Consider the following 26,820-nt stretch of genomic DNA (forward strand, 5'->3'; position numbering starts at 1 on the left):
GTTTTCAGGAAACCTTAGAAACTATTTGTTTCCAACGTATGCCCTTCCTTCCTGTGCAGCATTTGGGTATAACGGGATGGAGCCTAGCAGAATCCTGAGTTCAGGCTCCAAAACACATCAGTAAAATAAGAGACAGTAAAGTATCCACAGACAAAGCAGGTGAGCAAATATTTTGGTATATTTTTAGTGTCATCAAAGCTACAGCAACTACCCTAATAATTAAAAATGAAATGGATTGTTACGTGCAGATTAATTATAGTGTGTTATGAATGACACTGCCGTCAGAAAAACTATTTTTAAAATGAGTCATCTCACATGCGTACGACTCTTTCCATTAGTACTAATATAGTTTTTTAGCAGTGGAAAATTATTTTAGTACTGTTTCTAAGCATGTTGCAAACGTGACTAATGCTTTTTGTGTAAAGCATCGGCTATTATCAAATGGAAATCCCTTCCTATTTGTATAACCATTACTCACCAAATACTGTGTGGGGGCTGCAGGTCCCTGTTCAGGTAGCCGGCAGACTCTTCTACCATTTTCCAAAAGGTGGAAAATTCTGGGACAAGAAAGAGTGCTTGGACATGGCCTACTGAGAGTCTTGTTCTCATCATGGTGGTTTAAGAAAAAAGCCAGCCGAATGCAAGGGGCTGGCTGCAGCTCTGAGGTGTAATCCCAGTAACAGAGCTCAGTGCTGCTGAGCGTAAGCCGTGGTGTGAGTGGGCTCTGGTACCTGAGGCGGTTTGCTTTGGCTCGCTTTAGGGGTTGCACCCCAGCTTTGCTTTCCTCCAAGGTGGAACACGGGCTGTGAAATGGATGCAGGTCTCGCCTGCACTCACCTCTTGGCAGTGAGGAGGGGAGAGAAGCAAGTCGGTCCTGGGTGGGAGAACCTCCACTGGGAGGCCTGCAGCTGGAGCTGCAGTCACGGTACAGCTGTGCTCTGTGTGGGGCCGCAGTGTTTTCTTTTCCTCTTCTGTGTCATGCAGGTTCTGCCCAAGTTGGTACGTGGCGACTGGTGGAACCTGAACAATCTTCAGGAGGTTTTTTTTTTAACTTGTTTCTAAGGATATCTTTCTGCCTTTAGACTGAAAAGCTGCTAGTGTACATCACTGCCTTGTAAATGTCTTCCTGCCTCTGTTTTCCTAGAAACACAGTTCTAGGAAACTGGAACCTCCTCTATCGCTTACATTTCTTCAGTGCAGGGATTTTGGTGCTTGCGGCCTGTCTCACTCCAATTTCTAGGAGGCAGAGGAGGTTCTTTTATTATCTGTATACCCGGCGTGAGATTAAGAAGCAATGGTTCCAATGTTGGTCCAACCAGTTTATTACAAATCTTAATCAGGGAAATGGGGAAGGGGAGGACGGGCACAATTATGAGTTAGGGTAATGGGGAAGGGAAGGAGGGCGATAGAAAAGATAGAAAAGAAGAAGCAAGGAGTCTTTATAGGAAGCAAGAGGGACATAGTCACCACCATGGATCCAGCGAGGTTCCTAGTTCAGTCTTTGATCCTTAATAGTGGCGGGTCGTCAGGCATTGTTGTTCTATTGACCACAATGACCACGATGAGGGCCCCTTTTCAATAGTTTCAGAGTGGTCCAGTCAGCTGTCTTTGGAGTGACAGCTCAAATCCAAGGTGGTTGAGTCAGCTCTCCTTGGAGTGGCAGCTTCTGGCTCTGGGATCTCAGCAGGAAACTCCTTTGTTCTTATCTTCCTGGCCTTGCCAGCAGATAAGAGGGAGCAGGGAGGCGCCAACTTGTATCTTGCCTTCGCAGGATACAATGGCATCATCCCCCAGCCTTCCATAGCAAACAGCAGTTATGTGGTCACAGGCTAGATCTTCTGCCAGTAAACAGTCCTGAGCACTATCTTCCGAAGGCAAACAGCTCCATAGATGTAAAATTGTCCACACAGTGATGTTGATTGCCACACAACACCCATCACTTGCCTCAACAACTCATTCAGTCTTATCACAAGAAAAACCTCAGGAAACAAGCTTTGAGCCAAAAAACAAAACAAAAAATGAAGAAGGATTCTCACACCACCCCGTGGCTCAAAGATTGCTTGAAATGAAGCATAAGTGACCTTCCACGGTGGTGAGGAAAAGAAAAGGGAGAAAATAAAAAGACAGCAAAGAAGCAAGAGGGAAGGAGGAGAGGAGAAGGGGGAGATAATCGTTATACAGTTACTACAAAAGATTTCTTGGGCTTGGTTACAAATGTTGCCCTGATCTGTTGGACTTGTCCATCATCAGTTGAAGTGGTTACAAAGTACATGGAGGGTACAATCTGTTGTATAAGTTGAATAAAACATGGAATCATACAAGGTACAAACATAAGCGTTGCAACAACACTCAGTAGATAAAATAGGATACTTTTGACCCATGGGCCACCTGGAAGCCAGGAAAAGAAATCGAAGGCTGGGCCCTTCCAGGTTTGGACAGGAACATGAGCTATTTTCCGTATACCCTGGGCAATTTGTTGAACAACTTTACCATTATCATCAATCTTCAGACAACAATTAGAATCATTCAATTTGCCACAGACACCACTCGGTGACACCTCAGGAGTGGTGACATGAATGTTACATGATGAATTAAAGGTAGAAAGTGAAAAGAGACAACCATACATTTAGCAATGACCATACATTTAACAATAACCAATATTAATAAACAAATAGGTAAAACAAACTTAGGTATTTGTGTCAGCTGCTTTCCCCACCCAGGAACTCCCAGTGTAAGCTAAGATCCAGATGGGAATTTTTCAGTAGAGGTTGTGGTGTTTATGAATGCACTTCAGTTAATTCACTAAAAGTGTATTTAGTCTAATTTGACAATATGTGGACTTGCCATGTAATGTTTTCTAAGATGATTTAGTGTCTCGAGAACTTTACACTTGAGCATTTCCAAAGCAATTCAAATGCTAAGAGATATCAATATTAGTTGGCAAGTTCGAGTATTGTTACAGTCCACAGAACTTTTCACAGGACAGTGTGTGCAGGATACCCCCACAATACAAACCATCACAGAGGAGTAATCCCAGAAACGTGCACATCTCTTTTTAAAACTTAGGCACTTTCCAACAACCATGTTTTGGATGGAACTCCTGGACTGGTGTGACACTGAAAAGCATCATTGCAAAAGGCTTTGTGATAGATTTCTTTTGTGACCACATCTAACAGATATTAGATGGGTCCCTTGATTCATTTCCCAGATTTGGAAACACTGTGAAGGAGTTACATTCAAATCATAATCAGTTTGGTAAAAAGGGGTGAAAGAAGAAGTCAAAAGAAATGGCATCACTGTGCAGGGAGTACCAGTAAGCCAGGATGACCTGTAAAAAAACCCTGAACCCAGTTGTGAAGTTTAACAGATCCAAGGACTGATACCAGTCACCACCCACACCCATAACAACACAAAACATAACACTATTGCAACCAAAAAAATGTAATCAAATCACACAGCCTTGTGGAACCTTTCTGAAGGAATGGGCTTCATTCCTAAGAGAAGAAAAAAGGCTCTTTGTTTCCCCTTTCCTTATCTACTAATCTAAACTTATTCTGTGAGGCAGGGAATTAATTGGTATTCAGTCTGATAAGAATGTGTTGCTTTCATGATACTCAAAAGGGTTTTTTGGAAGAGCTTTTCTCTATGCTTTTGGAAATGATGCTGTGAGCTGGTGTCCTACTGTGACTCTGCCAGGGTAACTTGGGAGTTTTTCTCAAGGAATGTTTTGGGAGATCTCTGTGGCAAGTGCTCTTTGAGACTGTGTTTATAAAGCTCGATTGAAAAGATGGCTCAACTTTGTTTTAAGGATTAAAACGAGAGTAAAAGTTAAAAGCTAATTTCTTTTACAAATAGGAAGATTATTACATGGAAAGGAACACAGCAGGCTTGTGCTTAGTACTGTGCTCTAGCTGTTGGGATCATGTGTTGTGTGTAATCTTGTTCTCCTTTTGCACATCCTTCTGTATGGTTGAATCAATAAGCTCTGTGTAGGGGAGGAGAAATTTGAAGCACTGGTGGCTTTGGGAAATATTACAGGGTGGCTTCGTGGTGCTACTGGTTTGCTAGGAAGTGAAAGACAGCATTCTGAGAAGAGCACACATTTCTTCTGGGGGTTCTGCCTACAGGAAACACTACTTCCACATCTTCAGAAATGTGGAAGAAGTTTCCCCCTCTGAAACTCTTCTGAAAATTCCATGCCAAGTGTGATCAAGTCTGGGGACAAAACCAAAGTGGCAATAGCCATGTGGGCTTGTATTCCCAGAGGAGCTGCATTTGATGTCTGTGAGTGCCTGCAAACAGAACCGAGGGCAGGGCTCTGCTGCTGTCAGGGCTTCACAGGCTTTTATCTCAGCGCGTCTCCTATTTCCAGGTTCAAATGGAATTAATCTCTTAAAAGAAGAGATTAGGCTGGCGAAGCCCAGGCCAGTTGCAGCGTGCCATTTGTGTTGATGATGGCACATTCTGATCTAGAGAGCGTGGTCTAATTGGGAGCTGGTGGCAGATACAACTTTTATTTCCTTTCTTTTCAGTTGCATAACAGTTTCTTGCCTCGCATAAATGCTTTAAATTATCTTTTCTAACTGCGATTGCAGTCATACTGGAATCATAAGATGTAGCTGTTGGCATTTGTGGAAGATGTGAATGTAGCGATTGTGTTCTCTGGTATTGCTGCTGGTACAAATGGTGGCATTGAGTCACGAGTTCATGCTGATGCTTTATGTAAAATACATTGGTTTCAAGTATATGGTGTTGTGTTTCCAAGCAGTGAGGTGGCTGTGCTGTGACTTGCTGCTATCACACTTGACCAAACTTGTACTTTCCATTGAGGTGGGTTTTGTTGTTGGCTTTTCTTTTTTTTTAAATAACCAATGCAAATGAATTTGTGAGCAGAGCCCTCTGTTGCTGCAGTCACTGATATCTCTCTGTGGTTTCCTGAGCTATGAGTTCAGAGGTTAGAAGCAGAATCTGTTACATTCTCATTCAGGGTATTTTATTTTTGTCCGGAACCGGCTGTTCAATCAACCCTACTGTCATGTTGTGCCTGAAGTGTAAAGGCACCCCGTATTGAACACTTTGTTGTATGGGTAAAATAGAAAAATACTGGGTTTTTTTTTTTTTTTTTTTTTTTTTTTTTAGGAATGTAGCAGTGCAATTGAGGTATGACTTCAGGTATCACTGCAGCTCTGTTACAGTGTCGTGTGAAAGCACTTAGATGTTGCACAAACAAGCCTGGCAGCGTGTTTCTGGAGCAGGTAGTAACTTCAGCTGCAGGACCCGATGGCTTTATGCTCTGCTTCGTGCTGTGACTTTTATAAAGCCCGGGTAACCCTGCCCACTCCACGCGGCGCTGGTAGGAGGTGGAGGATCTGCAGCTCCGCTCTGCTGCCTTGTTGGCGTCTGCTGCACGAGGATTCCAAAGCTCTGACAGGTCTCTTTGCAAATAGATGTGCTTTACGCCCAGGTTCTGCCTGTCATTTCTGTCCAGTAGCCCCAGTGCTGTCCTGGGGCTCGCTGCTGTGCTGCCAGGTGCCTGTTGGTGCTGGCTGTGCGCCTGCCTCTGCACCCTCTGGGCATGCAGTCCCTGTCCGGCTGCACCTCTAGGGCTGGGAGGAAACGACTCCTAAGGTAGGGCTTGTTGGTGAGCCGCTCTGTGTGTTCTCCTTTGCTTTGCTGCCTTGTGCTGCTGCGCTGGGGCCCTGCAGATTGGCAGGAATGGCCGTGGGTAGCTGGGAGCTGGGTTCCCTGCGCCTGTCTCCACACTCATGGCGCTCCTGGTGTGTTTTCCTTCTTTAAATTCCAAGCGATCTCGATTGCCGGTGCTTTGTTACAAATAGTGTGGTTGAAGTAAGGGTGATCGTGGGCAATAACAGGGCACTGGTATGAAAGTGCCTGCAGCAGTACAGCTTGTTTCACAATGCAGCTAAACATAACCCTAACTCAAAGATGCTGCCAGCACCAAAGTGGAAAGAGAGGGCAACTAATTTAGTTGTGCCTTTGCTAAATAACTTCAAGAGTTGGGTGGCACCTAATTAAAAAATAAAACAAAACGAAACAAAAAACAAACAAAAAAAAAACCCTGTTTTTTAACCTGGGAATGATAGCAGTAACCTTACAGTGTTTTCAAAGTGGTGCACGAAGTAAGTAAAGTGCTTCAGGGGTGCTGCTGCTGGACTCTTGCTTTGCTGGAAGCTGCTGAACGTTCAGAAGATGTTTGCAAGAGGGGTGCCCTTAAATCAGCAGCAATTCCCTCTGACCGGGAGGTGAAAGAAGTGGGAAAACAAGTTTTCTGTAGTTAAAGTGTAACTGTAGCGTTAGGTTGTGCCCTGGGCCAGGCTGTGCTGCAGGGCTTTCACCAGAAGGCGCATTTTAGGGCTCGTGGTGCCTGGCATTGAGAAGCCCTGTTCATTTTTCAGAATTCAGGCTCTGGCATGGCAATTTTTCCTGAACTGTAGTGCGGTGCTTTTACTAACTCTCATTACTCTTCTCCTCCACCCCCATACTCTATCAGGAGGAAATGTCATTCTGAAGTTAATTATTAATGGTGGTCAAGCCTGGAACAGCCTGTGCTTCTCAAGGCTGTTACAGCCTGCCAAATTTGTCATGTTTATGGATTTGTCTGGGGCTGCTTGGGAAGGCTGGAGAATTAGTTTCAAGAATCTAGCAAAGATCATTGGTGCGGCTAGGTGAAAATTAGCAACGCTTTACCAGAAGTGTTCTGTTGCACAGGGCGGGGGCTGTGGGTTTGAGGCTTGGTTCGTGTAAAGGGAGGCTTGGCTGGAAGGGGCAGACAGAGAAGTGCCTCCTGTTTTTCTTTGCTGTATGAGAACGCATTTCTTTGTTTGCACTGTGAATGAATTTATTTAAAGTGTGTTATTTCAGTATGTGGTGGAAATGTGTTTATTTTCATTACTTTGAGAAATCCACCTGTTTCTAAAGAAACTAAAAGTGGTCTTAAAACTAACAAAAATTCACTCATTTTGTATAATCTATTAGTTAGTAGCTGAAGTGCAGGTTGCTCAGTTCTTCCTACTTCACCTTAGAGCCAAGGTGTCTCAGTGCTTTCTGAAGAGGCACTGCCTGGACGTGGTGATAATGGGTAAATATGGTGACTTTCAACACGTGAAGCAGGCCAGGAGCTGCCTTCAGCCTGTGTGTGTGCCTCTGCCTATGGAGCAAGGATCATCCTGTGCAAGGGAGAGGAGTGCTGGAACAATGTGAGGGGGAATGGGCAGATGTCTGCGAGTGTGAAGGCAGTGAAAAATCAAGTCTGAAGCTACCCTAGGAGTCAAACCTTGTTCCAGTGCTTTGTGTGGGGACCGGGCTCTTCAGTGACTCTCCTGCCTGCTTTGTTTGCTTTGCATTCTGCGGTGATCTTGTGCACAAGTTTGGACTTGGTTTTAAATGCAATGTAACTGGAAGATGTACTCCAGCTGCTTGTGAGTGTGCAGGCTTGAGTATGCTCCCAAAACAAGCACGGGATGATCTGTTTCCCTCAGCACCAGCCGCTTTGCTGTATGGCTTCCTGTCCTGTCACGCTGCCCTGCTTGTTAATATAGATGTAGTCTGACAAGCTGCAGTTTGTATGAGGAAGCGGGAGCAGTCATGATAAGAAATGTGCAGAAAGATGTGTAAGCTCAGTGAAATGGTTTATGACAAGCCTGGGTAGGGGGCAATCCGCTCCTGGCAGGTGAAAATGTGCAGTATGCTGTCTGTAAGCACCAGAGCTCTTTTAGAAACACCTGCAAAACCAGCACTTCTTTGCAGTGTAGGTATCTGTAAGATTGCATGGTAAGCCAAATCTTCCAAAATACCAACACAACAAAGCAAAACCCCACGCCACCAAGTCAGTGCTGTCTCAGGAAGGGGAGCCATGGCATTTTCCCATTCTCTTTAAGGCTCATACCGCTGTGCTGTCTGTGTATGTGGCTGGGTTTTCAGCTGGTGGGGGAGAGCTCATCCTATTAATAACCATAGCTTCTCCAAGTGAAGACCTCCAGCAGCATTGTGCCAAGTAAGCTATGTGCTGCTCTCGTGTATTTTGTTTCATTTGCTCTGGTACAGAGAGCGTGCTTCTGTCTGCAGCAGAAATATAGTGGTGGCCAGGCAGTAGTGTTAGGGGGAAGCAAGAGGTTATATGCACATAAAGAACTTCAAGACCCTCTTTTATTTTTCTGGAGTGAAATTAGTCTGTTAGTTCAGTCTGCCACGGTTGCGTTACAGGCTGTTCTCCCAGGTACGTCATCTAATAGCTCGAGAAAGACTTCTTATGTGGGAGCAGAGCTGCCGGGAGCAGCTGGAGCTGTAAGCTGAGGGCTGCTTTCCTTTCCCCGCAGCCACCTGGACACCTGTCCCTCCAGAGGGGGCAGCGAGGTGGGTCAGCCTGGGAGGACACAGGGGGGGACAGGCACAGGGTGCAGCTTTGGCCGTAAGCGCTGGAGCTGTTTCTGTCAGGAGCTGAGTGGCGTGGCCGGACTGCTGCGTCTGCTTAATGTTTAGATTTGTCATCTCCATTGGAAGCCGGGCCTGATGCGGGGCGGCTGCGCCAGGCTTTTTTTTTATTCCCTAATCCCTTTGTGCTCTTCACTTAAAGCAAAGCTTTACGGGGGTGTGGAAGTGAGGCGGAGCAGACGGCACCTAGGTTGTGCTAAGCAGGCGTGAAGAAACGAGGTTGTGCAGGACAAACGAGGTTGTGCAGTACGTGAGAGCGGGATCATCTCGCTTAGCAACAGCAGTACTTTGGTGAAGTGTTTGCCTTTTGTCGGGACAGCCGAGAGCTGCAGCACCGTGCCCGGGCCTGCTGCTTGTTTTTAAAGTGTTTCCTGAGCTGGGTCAAAATTTCAAGATTCTGTGGTCAATCAGAAGCATTTCTCTGAGGAAGCGCAGAATGACCTGGGTTGAAAAGGACCACAGTGATCATCTAGTTTCAACCCCCTTGCTGTGTGCAGGGTTGCCAACCTCCGCACCGGGCTGCCCAGAGCCACATCCAGCCTGGAAGAATTGAACCTAATTTCAATTTGGCTTTGGTATTTTTGTGTAGTAGTGGAGGGGAGGAAAAAAAAAACCAGAGCACACTGTGACTGTGCTGTGGTGTGAACCCAAGTGAGGTGAGCAGGGGCAGTGGGGAGATGGGCTTCAGAAGTGCCCTTCTGAGCTATGGTAACTAAGATGGTGCCTTGCAATGGCCTGGAGGGGAGCTGGTGCAGTAGCTTACCCCTTCCCAGTCTCTTGTTCATGAGTGTTGATAAGGCAGGGTTACTTTTTTAGAAGGAGGCTTCAGATAAACCCGCTGAATTGAAATACTCTTATTTTTTTTCTGTTGTGAGATGGTAATAAAAAGCATTCTCTTTTTGCTGCTGTTTAAAACAAATACAAGTTCCATCTGCCTTAAGCTTTACCTTCTGTCCTTCTCTGTATGTTAGCTTCATGTTGTTTAGATGAAGCTTTGTGTTGTGCTTTGCCCTTTTGTTGTTAAGGTAGGTCTAAAAACAAACTCTTGCGTAATTTCCACAAGTGCATTGATATGCTGATGTACTAAAAACAATGTAAATTAAATCTCTGTAAGGGGATATTTCTCAATTTAAGCGCAGTGCTTTTTAACGCGGCGTGTTATTTAAGAGAGGATTCAAAAATCAGCTTGTGTTTTGAGATGGTGCCTTTTCTTAGCGCTCAGCATTCCAGGACACGAAAGTTTAAGATGGTGTTTGACAGATCTGGAGTGGTACACAGCAGGGTTGGAAGAGCTGGGAGGTATGGCATCTGTGAGGTATTCTGCCTCCATGTTTTAAGGTGGATTTGAGTCTGCTTGTCGTATGTGTGCTAGGCAAGGGGGTTGGAGCTGCATGATCCTTGAGGTCCCTTCCAACCCGGGTGATTCTGTGATTCTGTGATGTGTGGACGTGGTGCTGCTGTTGTTTCCAATCTGATGTTCTGTTGGTTCATTCAGCTTTGGGTCTGGGAAAGGCCTGTGCAGTGCGGAGCCCAGCTCTGGAAGCTCCTGTGGCACTGCTTTGCACACAGCAGGTTTTCTTATTCCTGATTTCTGAGATGCAGTTGCTCTTTCTGAAAATGCTTTTGAAAAAGGAATAACCTGGAGAAAGGTGGAGTCAATCAGATTGGAACTTTGGGTTCAGCCTTCCTATGACTTCCAAAGTCAAAATGATCCACAGTCTTTTAATTTTCACTTCTCTTTTAGCAAGGGAGTAATCGCATTGGCAGAAGTGTGTGTATGTGTATATGCCTGTGTGTGTGTGGAATAGTTACTCTACATTTTAGTTTATCCAGAAAACAACAGTTGTTTATGTAAGCATGTACACGAGTGGTAATTTGGGCCCTGTCATGCACTGCTGATTTGTTGGCAGTGAAATTCCTGGAGAACTGCATGTTGTGTTGTTTGGCCATATTCTCTTAAAAGCCTGCTGGTACTTACGGTGAACGGGTGGGATGATAGGCAGGGTCAGCTCACAAATAAGGACCCTGAAGTTATTATATATCATATATAAGTAATTGAATTAGTTATTTATCTAATGTTGTTGAAGACTATGGGATCTTTGTATGTGGAAATGCTGGAGGTTTTAAAATGAAACCTGTGTTCTTATGCACAAAGGCAGTTCTTCCACGTCAGAAATCATTAGCACTGCCTGCTGCTGGCTGTCTCCCTTCTGCCCTGAACAGTGATTGAAAACGTTGCCTACTGTACCCAGCTGCAGTCTGAAGAGTCTGCACTGGGCAAGATTGATGACCTTGCATTTTCCATAAGAAACTAAAGACAAGATTGCATTAAGCTAGCTAGCTAGCTTGGCAAATACACTTCTGTCCTGATTTTTGTTTGTTTGTTTGTTTGTTTTAAATGAGGAAACTGCTGCAAACCTCAGAAACGTTGAATGTTGATTCTTACCTATGCTTTGTCTTTCTCTCCCTCTGCAGGTATGGCCTCACAAGTCTTGGTCTATCCACCGTATGTTTATCAAACCCAGTCAAGTGCCTTTTGTAGTGTGAAAAAACTCAAACTAGAACCAAGCAGTTGTGTGTACCACGAAAGAGCCTACCCACAAATCTATGTGAATGGTAAAAACTTTGGAATCTCTCCCCATAGGGTTAGTACTTTCCTTCAGACTAAAAACCCTTTTGACAGACCTCGAGGACAGAACGTTTTGTTGCAGTCAAATGCTGTTGCTTTAAAAAATATTGCAGGTGCTACAAAAGCGTTAGCAGCGCAGGCGCAGCAAGCTCAGTTGGAAGCACCTCAGGCTGGGACACAAGGAAACAGAGTAGATATACTGGAAGGACCCCAGCGATGTGGATTGAAGCGTAAGAGTGAAGAGCTAGATAATCAAAGCAGCACGATGCAGATTGTTGATGAACTGTCCATATTGCCTGCGATGTTGCAAACCAATGTGGGAAACCCAGTGACAGTTGTGACAACTGCTGCAGCTTCAAAACAAACTGGTACAAGTGGAGATGGAGACTACCAGCTGGTACAGCATGAGGTTTTGTGCTCTGTGAAAAATACTTACGAGGTTCTTGATTTCCTTGGGCGAGGGACCTTCGGACAAGTGGTGAAGTGCTGGAAAAGGGGGACAAATGAGATTGTGGCAATCAAAATTTTGAAGAATCATCCTTCGTACGCACGCCAAGGACAAATAGAAGTGAGCATATTAGCAAGGCTAAGTACTGAAAATGCTGATGAATTCAATTTTGTGAGAGCCTACGAATGCTTTCAGCATCGTAACCATACTTGTCTGGTTTTTGAGATGTTGGAACAGAATTTATATGACTTCCTGAAGCAAAACAAATTCAGCCCTCTGCAACTGAAGGTAATACGGCCTATTCTACAACAGGTGGCCACTGCACTGAAAAAACTAAAAAGTCTTGGTTTAATCCATGCTGACCTCAAACCAGAGAACATTATGTTGGTGGATCCTGTTCGGCAGCCTTACCGGGTTAAAGTGATAGATTTTGGGTCTGCCAGCCATGTATCAAAGACTATTTGCTCAACCTATTTACAATCCCGGTATTATAGGTAGGTGTCTTTTACTTTGTTGTTAACTTTGAATTAATTTTTTTTTAAAATGAGGTTAATGGTTTAAATAGCTACTCTTCAAGATGTGTGGTAATAATGTGGAAAACACAAAGGCAATGTAGATCATCCCAAGGTTAAGTAGTTGGTTACCATTTTAGACATGAATATTTGTTCTGAACGTTTTCATAATGCAGATTGTTTTTCCTAGACATATGTTTTGCTTTGCCCTGTCTGAAGCCATCACTAATTGCTATCTTGAGACCTCGGATGAAAAAGAAAACTGGAACAAAAATTAGTCTTCACTTGCTTGTTTAGTGTTCCTTTTCTGCCTTCCTAGTATAACTTTTATGTAAGCAGCTGGACAGTGTACTAGAAATGCCATATTTTATATACTGTTGCCAAAGATTATGCAAACTGCTCTGTTTTTCTCCACTGCTTGTAAATATTTTGCCTTGTTCTTATAAACTTAATTCTGATTGAGTGCCTTCAGCAGCACAGACTTCAGTGAGCTTCCGAGTTAGGGTACTTAAATGTTTTAGGTGATAGTAGGTGGGCATTTAAAGTGATTCTGGTAAATGTTTGCATTCTACATTGGCCTTAACATGGTTGTGTGTTTCAGATGTTGTTTTTAATGCTTTCTTTGTATAAGCAATCCCATCAGTGCTACATGTAGCCATTAATATACTTACCATCTGAGGGGCTTTGTTTCCTTCATAAGCTGAATTTGTCTGCATTGAACCCCTTGCTCAGGTCTGCTTTGTTGTTGGCAGTTATACGTCCTGCCTGTCTCCGTAGAGGCAGTAAGAAGCTAGTAAACTAGGACAGTGAGTAATCTAAAGACAATTTTAAATATGCTTCAGCTATTCATGTTGGAAGTGAAAACTTGTGCAATGCAGTTCTGGGCCTGACGAAACGAAGGTGATTGTGGCTCGCGCCAGAAGGAACTAACTGTTATTTAACTGTAGCTTGTAAACAAGAACATCTCCTGTACTGTCCTTAAGTAAAATATTCCTATTAATCACTTGAATTTCCATGTTATTTAATTACAAATTGCAGCTAAGTGTTAAAAAAGTGTGCCAAGTTGATCAACAGAAAACTTGACTGGGAAATCCTGTTGACCGATGCGTACCCATATGTGGGAAATGCAAAGTGAAATACATTCAAGGGAGCTCTCGAGTTAGAAGCTCTACACCATGCAAGTCGCTGTGTTTCCAGGCTCCTCAGACAGAAAAGTCCTGAAAAGGCAGCATGAGTTCTGCAAGGTGGTCTGTGAGTGCAGATATCTTAACATCTGCTGTTGTGTGCAGATCCACAGTTCAGCAGACGCGTGGTCCGAAAACTCTTATTTGGGCTTTTTTGTTTACGGATGTGATTGCAGGGGGTGTGAGCTGCTGCCATCTCTCTCGCCCTCCTTCTGCCCCACAGCTGACAAAGGGAGGCGGCTGTAGGCAGCCAGGCTGGGTGGTCCTATTGTCAGACTTGATTCTGTGGTGTCTGGTTTCACACTGGTTTTCTCTACTCCGCACGGCTTGCACACAGCATTGCTAACTGTGCTCAGCTGCTCATATATGCATTTTAGCTGTTGCTTCGTTTTGTTTGGCTGTATGCTCCTTAACAGCTATACTTTGTGTAGAATTGTGACCTATGTATGGAGCAGGGCTCTGTGCCTCGTGCAGGTTGGATTATTGTGTTACGTTAGGGATGCTAAAGTGTGAATAGGCATGGTTTGTTACAAGTGTTCCAAGTATCATTTCCACTTCCCTTTTAAGCATAAACTTGCAGACCTGTGTGTTCTCCTTGGCTCAGGGTAGGAGCTTTACGTGGGATTTAGCTCGTGAAAAGACTGAACAATGTTTTTATAGAGAGATACAACACGTGCATCTAAAATTCCCGGTTACTAAGTGGCACTGAAGTGCACTGTAAATATTCAGACTGTGAAGTAAAATATGGTCTTTGTCCTGTGTAGTTTTACAGCCTTTCTGTAAGGTAGCGTTTGAGTCAAGGCTTTTTTTTTTTTTTTTTTTTTTAACATTCAAATAAAAGAATCTGACAAGTTTAGGCTATAGTTTGTCTATTTGAATGTTTCCAATGTCATCTCCAAGGTAAATATTGGTTAGGATCATTTTGAAATGGGTTTAAATTTAGTAGGTTTTGTTTGGTTAGGGGTCTTTATTCATTTATTTTCCATCTCAAAGCTTAGTTCTGGAAAAGTTCTTGGCAGGTTGGATTTCACTGTGGACGCATGGCTCCCTACTGACTTAGCGACTCAAGTTGACTCTGCGTTGCCTGGCAGTTTCACAGACTTTGTTTTATTGTTTTGAAGTACCTGACCAGGGTAAATAACATTAGAAAATAGGAGTTTGACTTCAGAAATGTTCAAAAGAGGAAATGCTTTCTCAGGGAGTGAGAAGAGACTTCTGAGAACACACTGTATTCAGATAGAACATATTTTGCCAGAGGTTGTGCTTCTTGTCAATCAACTAAGCAGCTACGCTGTAAAATACAGTTAATCACAAAATTTACTTAAAAGTTTTTGTGTTACGAGAAGGTGGGAGTGATGGTTCAGGTTTGACTTGTTTGACTTATGACATGTTGAAACAAACCTTTAAAAATAATTGAGCAGCAATTGAGACTCATTGAGAACTCCTTCTCTTCAGTTCAGTGCTATATGCTTCTTTTTATCGTATACAAATATACTTTAACTATTTTGATGTGCAAAAGCACTCTGCTGAGTTCTCAAGAATTTAAAGACAAAAGTATGAAGCAGAAGGATTTTGTTTTCCTTTTAAACAGTTGTAGGATCTGAGATCTCAGGAACGGAGTAAAATGCCTTTTACTGTGCTGCAAGGGAAAGGAAGCAGCTCTTGTGGAAGCAATATGAACTTGGTAGAGTTTCTAGGTGACTTATGCCATTCTCAAGAATGAGGTTTGTGCTTTCCATATTGAAAGCACACATCTGCCATTGTTGAGTGAACCAGAGAAACACGTAAAGAAGTCGAGCAGAAGTGAATGAAAACACTTTTATCTTATCATGCTTCCTTTTTTCTTGTATATGAGACCATCATGAATGAAGCACAGCCAAAGATGGAGGAGGCAGCAAAATCTTCTGTTATGCTGTCTTATTTTGAATGGCAGCATGGTATGTTGGGTCTGTATGTGGATGTGAGTAATAAGTTGAAAACAAAAGTGATAAAGCAAGATTAGGACTTAAAGCAGGGATGTTGTACAGCCAGGTGAATGGACAGCAGGATGACTTACGTTTCACCTTCTCTTAGTCAACAGCAGAGAAAGAAGTGGTTAAAAACAAATGTGAAAATGCATTTTGGCATTTTTCATTACCTTTTGGAAATTATTGCTAGAAATCTGATTATTTACTTGCAAGGAGAGAGTATGATATCAATAAACATTAACCACGAAGCGCTATCTTAAGCTGTGAGTTTCTTTTCTGTTTCAAAGGTGAAGTGTTATTCCAAATACTGTTTGCCTAAAAGGCAGTGCCTGTATTACATGCGGTTTTTATGCTGGCCTGGGCTTTAATATTTATGGGATAGAGGGATCTGGTATTCGAAGCCTTTTCTTTGCTGTTGGTCTCACACTTTAAGACTGCTGACCTTTTATGAGTGATCTAAGCAGTGTATGCCTCTTGTAAAGAAAAAAGACCCTTTTATGTACAGCGTAGGTGATTGGGCCTTTGTCACAGATGGAAATGGTGTAAGCACGTTGCTCATCTGTTCTCTTGATCGCCGGTGCCCTAAATCGGGAAAGCAAGCATTTCATCCAAGACTAAAAGCTGCTTTTTTCCCCCACAGTGTGGGTTAGGAAGCGGAGGAATCAACAGCTGTCTCTTATTTCTCAGTCTCTAGTCTCATGCTCATCCACTGAGGTCGAAAGCTTTTCCTTCTGGCGTTCTTCTGCTCATGGAGTCATTTTCCTTTTCTTTGTCTCTCTCATAAGGTTATACGTGTTTTGGGAAAAGAGGGTGAGAAGAGAGGCTTCAAAATGTTGGATTCCAAGGAGCAGTAATCTGCACAGCATCGCTGTTACCAGATGATCCAGGTAGTTCTGCTGACTTGCCCAGGGAGCCCACTTACTTTTATTTAGCAGTTTCCATTGTCGTGAAAAGAGCTTGTGTGTGGCCTCAGTGCTGTGCTCAGAGGGAACCTGTTGGATCTGCTTTCACAGCAGACCTCTCCTCTTGTGTGGCACTCTTCTGTTGGAGCTTCTGCAGAGTCTTCCCCCTTTGAAGTAGCTGTGTGCAGCTCCAGTGGTCAAGGGCTCTGTTCTACACGTCAGCTGGTACCCAAATGACACGGGTTTGTTCTGCAGCATTTGCCTGCTGTTCAAAGCAGGTAAAAAAATTTTTTAAAAGATGCAAGATTCTGTCTAATAGCATTTATGTAGCAGGGTTTGGTAACGATGAAGCCTCATACTTCTCCAATATTAATGTCCTCCCACTATTTACGTGGCTGTAACACCAAGTTTGTAAAATGCATCTCTGTATTTACATTGTAAGCATGGGTTGCTAGGGGACAGTTTGTAGCAGCAAAGTCAGTGTTTGTGTGGGCAGAACTTTGTGATGCAAACCTTCATCATTGATTGGGAGGAGCTGTTACTTTGGTTTTGTTTTGTTTTCCAAGGGAAATCACGCTTCTGTTGACTTCTTTTGAGGTTGTCTTCCTAGAAAACCAGGTTTTGGAAGTGAGTCTTTAGTAAACCTTACAAAGCTTAGCATTCCCAAAGTCCCTACATCACAAACTTGGGATAGTCTGCGTGGGTGTAAGAACTGACTTGTGAGTTAGATTGCATCTTCTTCACGTGCAGCTCCAGAAGGCAGTTTAACAGGCATCGTTCTCATTGCTTGTATAGCTGCACTTGTGGTTAAGTTTCCTATCTTTCATCTCCTGCCTTCCAAGAACTCATCTGCTTCATCACACCATTCAGCTTGTGCTGCTGTAAGTTTTGTCATTAAGAAGTGTTTTTTGGAGAGCAAAGAATTGGTTTCCTGATGGAAGATGCTTTCCCTGGCATCCAGAGATCCATGCTCAAACTGTTCAAACTAATTGGGAAAATGAACAGGAAGCAGCATAACTGATCTCCCTATAAGAAAAAAAAAAAAAAAAGGGGGATCGGCTGAAGCTGTGGGTTTATGGGGCACTCAAGTGTTGCTTGCAGACTGGAAGGAATTCAACTCTAAAGGAAAACTTGCAGCTTGGAACTGTTTTTCTGTTCCAGTGGTGACAGTGGTAAAATACGATCCCAATGTATTCAGTGTGCCCTCAAGGATAAGCAAACGAGCAGAAGCAGTAAGTGGAGTCTGCTCATTCCTCAGTCAGCGATATCCTTCCTCCTGCTTTCCAACTAAGGGTAGTTGCTAATCAACAGAGCTGTTCCAGACAAAATGCCAAAAGTCACTAGTGTTGCAGCACAGCTCAGAGGGCAGAAAAAATCACGGCTGGATGTATTCCTGTTGGATGGGAGCAGTCTTTCCCCCTCCCTCCCTCCCTCCCTCCTCCTTTTACATTTCTCGCCCATGGAGAGTCAGACGGGATGGAAAAAGAGATATCTGTTGCGTTCTGCGGTCCTGATGCTGCTGGTCCATAAATCCACCCCCAGCCCCTCCTCCTTGGCCCAGGCATACTTGTCAAGAGAACTGTAAGTTCATCCGCCACTGGCTCCAGGCTGCCTCTCCTTCAGCCCTTATGAGAAATGTTGGAGCTGTGGGTGGGTTTTACTCAGCCAGTAGTTGTGCTGTGGCTGGGAGCAGTGACTGGGTCCTGTGCTCTCTCTTCTCTTTTAAAGGATTTGGGGAAAGGGCAAAGCAGCTGAGTTGTGTGGCTTAATTCCTTTCCATGACTGCAGACAGAGCTATGTGCGTGCTCTGAGACTGTTGCACTCAGACTGCTTTTCACTTATCAGTATTCACCTGTGCATTTAGCTTCAGAAAAAAACATGAACGATTTATGTTGTTTTTTCAGTTTTGTGCAATTGTTGTTTTCTCTTGCATACCTGTTGAAGTTAAAAAATAATAATAATAATAATGAAAATCCTAGTGGCTGTGTGCTCTTGGCTAGACTTGCTTTTCCTGCTGGGCTTTGTAACTTGATTAAATGTGATTAAGTGTACTCCATGTCACTCCAGTTACTCCAGAGAGTGTCCATCAGCAGTACCTGTCTGCAGTGCTTTCTTCCTTTTGTGGATTAGGGTTGGAGGCATAATGGGTTATTACAAGTCAGCAGTAATGCATGAGTCCATTGCATCAGAGTAATTTGTTAATTATCTCTAACATCAGATCAGCAGAATTTACATGTATAGAATACCACCTTAAATCTGGTTTACAAATAAACATGGGTACAAGCTTTCTTGATCAAGGAGAGAAGTCATGCAGGAATCTACGGCTCAGGAAGCAACTCCTTTCAAGTCCACCCGTTGCTGTCACATACTTGAAGCTTCAAAAGAAGCTTGATCTGGAGTGGGACGTCTTGTTTTTCTCCTTTCACGATGCCTAAAATTCTTGCTCAAAAAAAAAAAACAAAAACACTTTTTTTTTTCTTAGAGGTGGAAATAGGAAGTAAAGCTCTGTTAATATATTTGAGTGTTCTGTCAGGGAAGCAAGATACGAGAACAAGCTAAAAATTCCTCTGTAAACAACTCACACTTAAATATGCTAGCAGATGTTATTCTATCACTTTGAACTGTGCATCACTGAAGTGTATTGGGATATCTTAAAATAGTCAGGGGTGGTGGCCAGAGGCTCTCGACTACTATAGATGGTGAGGCTGCTCCGCTGCAGCAATGAAATAAGCCAGAAGTACATGCTGCTAAGGTCATCTGCCTGCTCAAGGTCAGTGTGTTCAAAGTCAGCTGCTGGGTTTGCCAGCATGGTTACCGTCAGCAGTGCAGACGAGAGGAGAGTCCCGATAACACGCAGATCTGCTGTGGGGCTGAACTGAGGTGCTCAGAACCCTTCTCCCCCTTTAAAGTTGTGGGGCTGTGATTGCTGGTTTATTTCCTTATCTGAGCAGCCAGTGTTTAATGTCAAGATAAGCTTCTGTGCCTTGTGCTCGAAAACAAATTGTTGATTTGGCAAGTGTGTGTTTGCACTTCGTGTGCGGAGCTCATTAATTGTTTAATTGACTTCCTGTTGTGGACTTCTGTTGTGTGATTACCGGGACCCAACCTCAGCCATTAAAAATGCCCTCCAGGAATGGCAATCTTGGCTCATCCAAACCTTGTTTATCTATCTACTTGATAACAAATGTAGTTTCACTTCTTTTATTTTCTAGTCTTCATACTGTAGTCTCTCATACCTTATTATTCTCTGTAGTAGAAGTAGAAAACAAGGATAGTTTTCATGGGTATTTTGTGGGTTTTGTTTTTGTGGGGGTAGGGTTTTGTTTTCCCGCTGTAGAAAAGAATGATGGGGCTCCTGCAAATTTACAGCTGCTTTTATTCTCTCTGAGGACCCAGAGGAGTATCATGGGGATTGAGAGAATGAAATAGGGCTGGCCTTACGGTTGTCGTATTTCTGAGCGAGATATTTTTCTGAGTCACATTAACAGACACATGAAGCATTAGATGGTACCACGTATCTGCTGAGATGCAAGCTATTCCAGCCTGTGTTTTCTATTAATCGTGATGGTAGGAGCAACAGCCGAAATGAGAGCACAGATGACAGCTCTCCTGGTGTTCAAATGTCTGCAGTTTGAAGAAAAGGGAAAGCCTGTATAATGTTGAAGGAGAACGGACTCTGTTGTTGATTTCCATTTGCTGGGGTTAACTGGTAAATTTGTCATGATTGAGAAGCAGCTTTTATTTCTTACACATCAGTTTTACCTCAATGTGATCGTTTTTCTCGCTGCACTGACAGGTCACAAAGACTTGCTCATCATTTCAGTTCATGTTTGTGTGTGTGTGGGGGTGTCTATCAAATATCTTAATTGCAGAAAACAGTGGTGGTAGCTGTCAAGCTGTATTTGTAAATACTACATCTAGCTCTTCCCACTGTGCCTGTCTTGAAAATATGGCTCTGTTTTTCTGTTGTAAGAGCAGAAGACTACAGATCTCAATCAACGTGAAGGAAACTGGAGCCTGCACTTCAGTCTGCATCTTTTCCACCTGGCATGGTGGAATTCACTTTTGCTCTGAAGGTGAGCTATGGGTGCCTTCTGCATCAGCACCCGACACCCAGCAGAAGGCTTGCTGCCCCCTGTGCCTGCATGGCTGTGCACCTGTGGCTAGGGCAGCCGCTCCTGTGCAGATGTGGCCCGGGGGGATGGGGGTACACCCACAGCTGGGGCCTCGTCATCCCCTCCAGTGCCCAAGTTAGAAAGCAAGCAGGTTGGGCAACTGCAAATAGTGTGCATGCATGTGCAACTTCTCATGCTTGGCTGGTTTTGCTCTGAACCAGTACAAAACGTACTATCCTGATTGAAAAAAAGGAAAGGAAGTATTTTGTGACTTGTAGCATCAAGTGATAAGTGGCAGAAGTGTCTGGTGTAAAAACAAGTACTGGGGATGTAATTAAGTAAAACTTACACGAGGGGAAAATAACGCATGAAATGTGCATATTCTACTGTATGCTTGAGGGCATTTGATCACACGGTGGTACCTGATGTTCTGGATAAATTTTTGTTTGGTTTGTTAGTAAAGTACCTTCTAAGAAGTGACAGCCTTTTTTTCTTATGGAGGGGGTGGGGGATGTAAGCCCAAAGCATTTCCCAGATAAGGCTTTTTAAGCAGGTGGATGCTGTAGCGATGCTGTTACCTTCAGAACACATGCAGTGTGGCTTTTAGTGGGTCTGTGCTATGGCCTCTGGTCCCCGTGCTCATCAGCACAAGCAGGGAAGCAAGGTTCCACTGGAGATGGGAGGCGGGGAATGTTTTCTCTTGCACACGCAGTGCTGTGCAAAAGGACTCGTTTCTGCATCTCTCTGAAACTGGTGATAGAAGATCCTTGGAATTCAAGATTCCTCACGTTTTGTTTTCCTTCATAGCCCATTGTGTTCTGAGCCTGGCTTATTTGAAACTATCTAAAACTGTGAGACAAGGCAGTTTGTGTGCCATTGAGATTTATCTAATCAAGTTGGATCCTTGCACAGAAGGCAGCTTTCTCAGTGCTAAAACCAGAGCTTTGTGGAACTTTGTTTTGTGGCCTAAGGACTACTGCAAATCTTGCCTTTTTCCCCATGCAGATAAGTTCTGGGTGTGTGCACTTAATAACTTTGAAAAATGATGTGCACTACAGAGCTTACAACGTGCTTTTATGTATAGGTAATGCTATATGAAAAGTTTTAAAACTGAGTATTACTAACGCCATTATTACTATGGTGTTATCAATTTTAAAAGTTCCAAACCTGATTTGAGCTGTTAGAGTATGCTGTAGGTTGCAAACTGATAGCAGTACTTAATGGTGTTCCCAGCGTGGGGTGGATCACACTGGGCACAGTGATGTCTGGAGACGGAACCAGTTTTGGACTCTCGACCTCTCTGGAATGGTAGCTAGATGTGGGGTCATGGGTCTCAGCATTTTTTGGTAATGTGAGGCTTAAAAAGTGAAACAGGAGGAAAGAAATTTGTAGATTGTGCAGTATGACTTCTTCCTTTGCTTTGGTTTTCATCTAGTCTTGAATTATTTCAACAACTTCCACTGGAAAAGCGTTCAAAAGCTTTGCTGTATGTGAAGAATTGCTGGGAAAGCCTTGTAGGCGAAGTTCATCAGGATTATGATTAACTTCCATATGCAGAGGTGCTAGTGAAAGTCAGATGTTTAACTCATAATTGCTGTTTCTGTTATGGTCTTACTGCTAGTTGAATGACACGAGTCTTTTCTCACACAGAGTTGACAGGCAGTATAAGTGTTTGTTTTTTTTAATCAATGCCACTTATGTCTTGCCCTATGTAATTTCCCTATTGAACATAATGTTTAATCTTGGAACTAGCTGGTATTCATTTGTGTGGGCTTAAAACACACCAAAATAGCAGGAAACTCTCAGATATTTAGCAGGGGGAAAACTGTAACACCGTAATGTGTTAAATAAAAGGATAAGCAGGAATCAATGAGTTATTAGTGCCTGGAGGACTCTGTTGTGCTCCCTTAATCCACTTCCGCAGCGCTGGTAGAGAATACAGCGGGACCTGCAGTAGGTGAGGAAAGCAAGTCTGTAGCCACGTGGTGGTGCTCATGAAATAATGCATTCAGCATTGCCTAAACCTAATTAGCACTTCATTTCTGGCTGTTCTCAGGTTTGCTGGATATGATTTATGAAGTATTTACAAATGGGGAACACTTCTTACGTTGTGTTTTTACCTACAGCGCCATTCTTAGCTTGTGTACAAACGCAATCAAATGACTCTTTAGCTCTCTTCTAATACAGAGGTGCCTGGTGTAAAACCAATTGAAAAGCCCTGAAACATACTCTGATATTTCAGCGGTGGGTTGGGTGCATGTCGCGCCCCTGCACAGCTTCCTGTTGTGAAGCTTTTCTGAAACTTCGACGTTTTCATTATTTTGTGCCCTGATCTGCATTTGCTGAGATGCCAGCTGGGTGCTGCTGGCTGGTATGAGGCTAACGCCAGCAAAATGCCTGTTTGCTGATTTGGTTATCAGCAGGAGAACACCCAGCCCTAAGTACCTGCCTGCACAGCGACAAGGAAGAGGATGGTGGCTGTTCTTGTTGTTCTGTGGTAGCCACCTGGTCATCACCATATACATAGCTCTGGGGAGCTAAATCACATTCTTGTTGCTTTCTTAGAATCTCAAAGAAGGCAAAATAGCGATGTGAAATTGCTCGTTCTTGTCCGGGAAGAGAAGTGGTACAAATAGGAAAACCAACAAAAACAAGGACTAATCAAGCCACGCGTTTGTCAGTGTGCTTGTTAACATTATTGTGGAGTAACAGCAGATTCTCTTCTGTAGCAGAAAGGCCTGTGGAGAAATGTGTGAAAAGCTTCCCAGCCTCTGAAATGGCAATAATTGGTGTGTAACAGCATATATTCTTAGTGCTCTCTCCAGCTTGCTGCTCAGTGCTTGCTTCTTGTGGTTGGCAGTTCCACTCCAAGAACACTAAGCTGGCAGGACAGGGAAGTGAGGGAGGAAAGCTGCTAGTACCTGTGTCTGTGGGACTGTGCAGTCCCAAGTAACAGAAGGGTAATAGAGGAAAGGGAAGGTTATGAGGGGGAAATGTGCATCTTTTCAACCTGGGCATGCAGAAAATGAGGAGGAGGTCTGTACAAGAAAGGGTTGCTCTTCCAGTGAAGGGCCGTACGGCCCTGTAAGGACTGGACTGGAGAGGATGTTAGAGGCGTCCTCGGTATTCTGACACTTTAACCAAGTCTTGACCTTGGAGCTGGACCAAGTAAATTATAACCCTTAGTTTATTAAGAGATGTTATGTTTGTGTTAAAGGCTCTGTTGATGAAGAAGAAATGTGACTAGAAATTCTCTAGCGCTTTCATTGCTCCCTTGCCCAGTGAGGGCAAACTGAGGGTTATTCAAGTTACTTCTGATTCACAGGTCCGTTTGCTTTCAATAATTTATTCTGTTGCTCTCAAAATCTTCTCAGAGCTGTATTTAATTCTTGCAGCAAACTTCTGTGAGACTGAGCCTATGAGAAAGTATTTGGAAAATGAAAACCAGCTCAGATTTGTTCCAAAATGCACTCCCATGCCTGCCACCCAAAGGCCTGCTGGATGGGATTCTTTGCATATTTCCACTGGGCACTGCTCTTTAACCAAAGCACCTACAGCAGATGCTTCGTTTGGGATAGGAGTGCTGCTGGCATTCCTAGGAGTTTGAGCTCCTCCTCTTCTCTGAAGGAAGAATACTTTGTGTTTGTTTTTTTTCCTCCTCAAGTTGGAACTGTGTGGGAGTACAGAGAATAGTGGCGAGTCCTATTCTGCCTCCTGACCTGTAGTAAACGTGCTAGACCCAACATCTTCGACTTGAAGCCCTTAAGGCACATATACGTACAAGGGATTACACGTGCAAGTGTTAGAGGAACTCTTGGTTACGTTACAGGTAGGTAACGCTGTTCTCTGTCAGTTGCTCACTAATCTGTGTGATTATTTGGAGTATTTAAGTACCTGCAAGCTGGTAAGCGGCCAGCTTTGCTGCTGTAATAACACCTTACATAACTGGGGCCTTCCCACGCGGCTTGCAGGCTTGAGGCTTAGTGGCATGGCTGTTTGTACAGCGCCAGAGAGGTGGAAATGCAGCAAGAGTTCAAAATGGACTATGTGTAATTAAGAGCATTGCCTTTGAGTTTTCCTTTTTTTTTTTTTTTCCTTTCTTTCTACATCTGTTGGCCTTTGTTTATTCTATTTGCAGCTTTTGTTGTCACATGGAATAGACTGCTGTTTGTCACTAAATAACTGGTAGCTGAAAGGAATTCTTAGCCTTTTCCTGGGTATTAATCTTAGTCTGGTTAAGTGTGGCCACTTTGTGAATGTTAACCTTCTTCTTTGAGCTTGCATATGGCTTGTGAAAACGTTCTAAATGCACTGAAATGTGATTTGAGAAACATGCATGTTTTGCAAGTGCATATGTAGGGGTATTTTTAATACCTCTTACAAAACAAAGCGTTAGGCATGCATTTCTGTCAGACAGCAATGTCTTACAATTGGACTTAGATGGCAGCAGGATATCCTTTCCTTTGCAAAGGAGGGGGGGATCTGCCTCTGCGGCATCTCATTATTTCTCCTGTATAACCCTTCAGTAACAGGTGGGAGGAGGCAAAGGGCCTTGGAATACGTGCATCAGCCTGTAACGATCAGCTGAAAGATATAACACTGGCTCTGAATGATCAAAGATCCATTTAGTATGCAGTTCATTTAGTGTCTTACAGTGAAACCACAAGGAGAGGTGCAGTAGTGAAGGCTAAGAAGGTACATTTGCGTCGATAGCTCCTCAAATGCTCTCCCAGCAGCTCATGAGCTTCCTTTTGTTGTTTCTTTTGCTACTGTTTTGAAAGACACAAACTTCTAGCATGACCAAAGCCGGCAGCAGAGTCCCACAGTCTGGTTGTGTCTTCTGAAATAGGTTTTATACTCAGCATGTAGAGAGGTCCTGATCTGTGTCACAACAGTGTTGTTGCGTGAGTGACCGATGCTTCAAAATGGAATCGCTGCCTGCTGATTTTGCTGAGCCTGGCAAGTATCTAGATAAATTGGGAAAACTGTTGGAAAGGTGATTTCCTGAAGCTGTGTGACTGCTGCCCGAGCTGGGGGCTGCCCCTTGCCGGCTGCAGCTGGCACGTCAGCGTGTCCTGGCCCTTGCAAAAATGTTTTCTTTGGATTCTGCTCCTGGCGTACTTTAACCTTGGTGGTGGTTCCCCCCTGGCCCTTTAAAGGGCATTCTGGGCGCCTTCATTAGGAACGGCTCTGCTCTGTCTCCCGCTCCGCTTTATTAATCCCAGGAAACAAACAGGACTGCTGGGGGAGGGGGAAGGAAGTAGACTGCAGAATTCTTCTGTTTGCAACTGCTGGTTTTGTTCCAGTTAGTAAATACGATTTTAAAATCACTTCTTCTTCTATGTGTGTGAGGGGGACTAGCTGCGGTTCGCTGTAAGTGTGCTGTTAGTTGGATGCTGCAAATGGAAATGAGTTAACAAAAAAAGCAGGTTTGTCTTGAAATTGTCCTCGGGCCCTGTGTGGAAACAGGGCATCGGGAGCTCCTCCGAGTTGCTCTCTCTTCCTGTTCCTGCCCTGCAAAAAGGGAAAGGAAGGGTGGGCAGCACAGGCCTTGTTTCCCTGTGGCATTACTGAGTGTGTGGCAGTGCCACAGGTGGTTGCTTCAGTTCTCTCCTTATAGTTTGCTTATCCAGCTATTAATAGATCTCTTAGGTACACGTGTGTGCTAACAAGTGGGTGGAGAAAGTAACTGTACCTATCGTGAGTCAACAGTCAGCTTTTACGGCATCGAACTGTTTTTATGTTTAAAAAAGAAGCCCCAAAAAACCCACCAGTGTGGAAAAATCAGATGTTCAACATATTTAGCCTTCTAACCGGTGACTGATGCATGTTCTGATTTCGTTAAAACGGGTAATCCTGTGTCATGCAGCTCTTGAATGTTCTTTACAGCATTTTTTAGAGCATTTAAGGGAGCAAGTTCATGATGAGCTTGTTGTAATAGTGTACATGGGATAAAGAAATTAGCTTATAGGTTTGTTCTGGAAATGATGACTTGACAGTAGCCTCTGGCAGCAGAATTTAGCCATCAATAGTGTGTTAATCCAGTTAAGTAGAGAGCCTTTCATAGGGAAATACGAGTCGTGTTCTAGCTAAATAATTACATTTAAAGTAATCATGGAACTTGTAAACGTGTCCTCTGTATTTTTGTGATTGCTTTGTCATGCTTATGGCACAGCAATTACACATTGTTGAAGTGGTAGCACACTTGGTGTGATTTTTGGTGTTATTTTGGAGTGTTCTTACCTGAAAATGTTGAAATATGAGAATTAACTGTGCTAAATTTTGCCTGTTCCTTTTACTATGTAGAAAACAGTGAACAATATGACAATTCTAATTGCACTGGGTGTTCCTGCAGTTTTTAAATCGTTGCTATCTTTCAGTAACACATATTGATGAATATGATAAAGCTAGTGCTCTGTACTTGGTCTGCCTATTAAGAGGGCATCTCCAGAGATGAGTTTTCTCCATTACATTCTCCAGGATGCAGTTCAGTTCATTTTCTTTCCCCAGTGAAGACAAGTTTAGTAATTTCACAGTTAAGCAACAGTTTAATTCAGCTAGAATCAAGAAGATGCCTTGTGTAATGCATGATTGCTTAATTCCGTTGACATC

General features: G+C 43.5%; 1 protein-coding gene across 3 annotated transcripts in view; it reads left to right on the top strand.

Annotated features, from left to right (window-relative positions):
• The window catches only part of HIPK3 (homeodomain interacting protein kinase 3), a 93,266-nt gene that overhangs the window by 33,751 nt on the left and 32,695 nt on the right, over nucleotides 1-26,820 (top strand). For 2 of the 3 annotated variants that reach the window (XM_052695639.1, XM_052695642.1), the window contains exon 2: nucleotides 10,927-12,022. In XM_052695639.1, the coding sequence (XP_052551599.1) occupies nucleotides 10,929-12,022 (1,094 nt within the window). In that variant the 5' untranslated portion in view covers nucleotides 10,927-10,928. Of the gene's footprint in view, nucleotides 1-5,467; nucleotides 5,629-10,926; nucleotides 12,023-26,820 lie in introns of those variants that run through there. The other variant, XM_052695641.1, reaches the window with a different exon arrangement.

Source organism: Tympanuchus pallidicinctus, unplaced genomic scaffold (genome assembly GCF_026119805.1).
Source record: "Tympanuchus pallidicinctus isolate F22 unplaced genomic scaffold, pur_lepc_1.0 scaffold3, whole genome shotgun sequence".
NCBI lineage: Eukaryota > Metazoa > Chordata > Aves > Galliformes > Phasianidae > Tympanuchus > Tympanuchus pallidicinctus.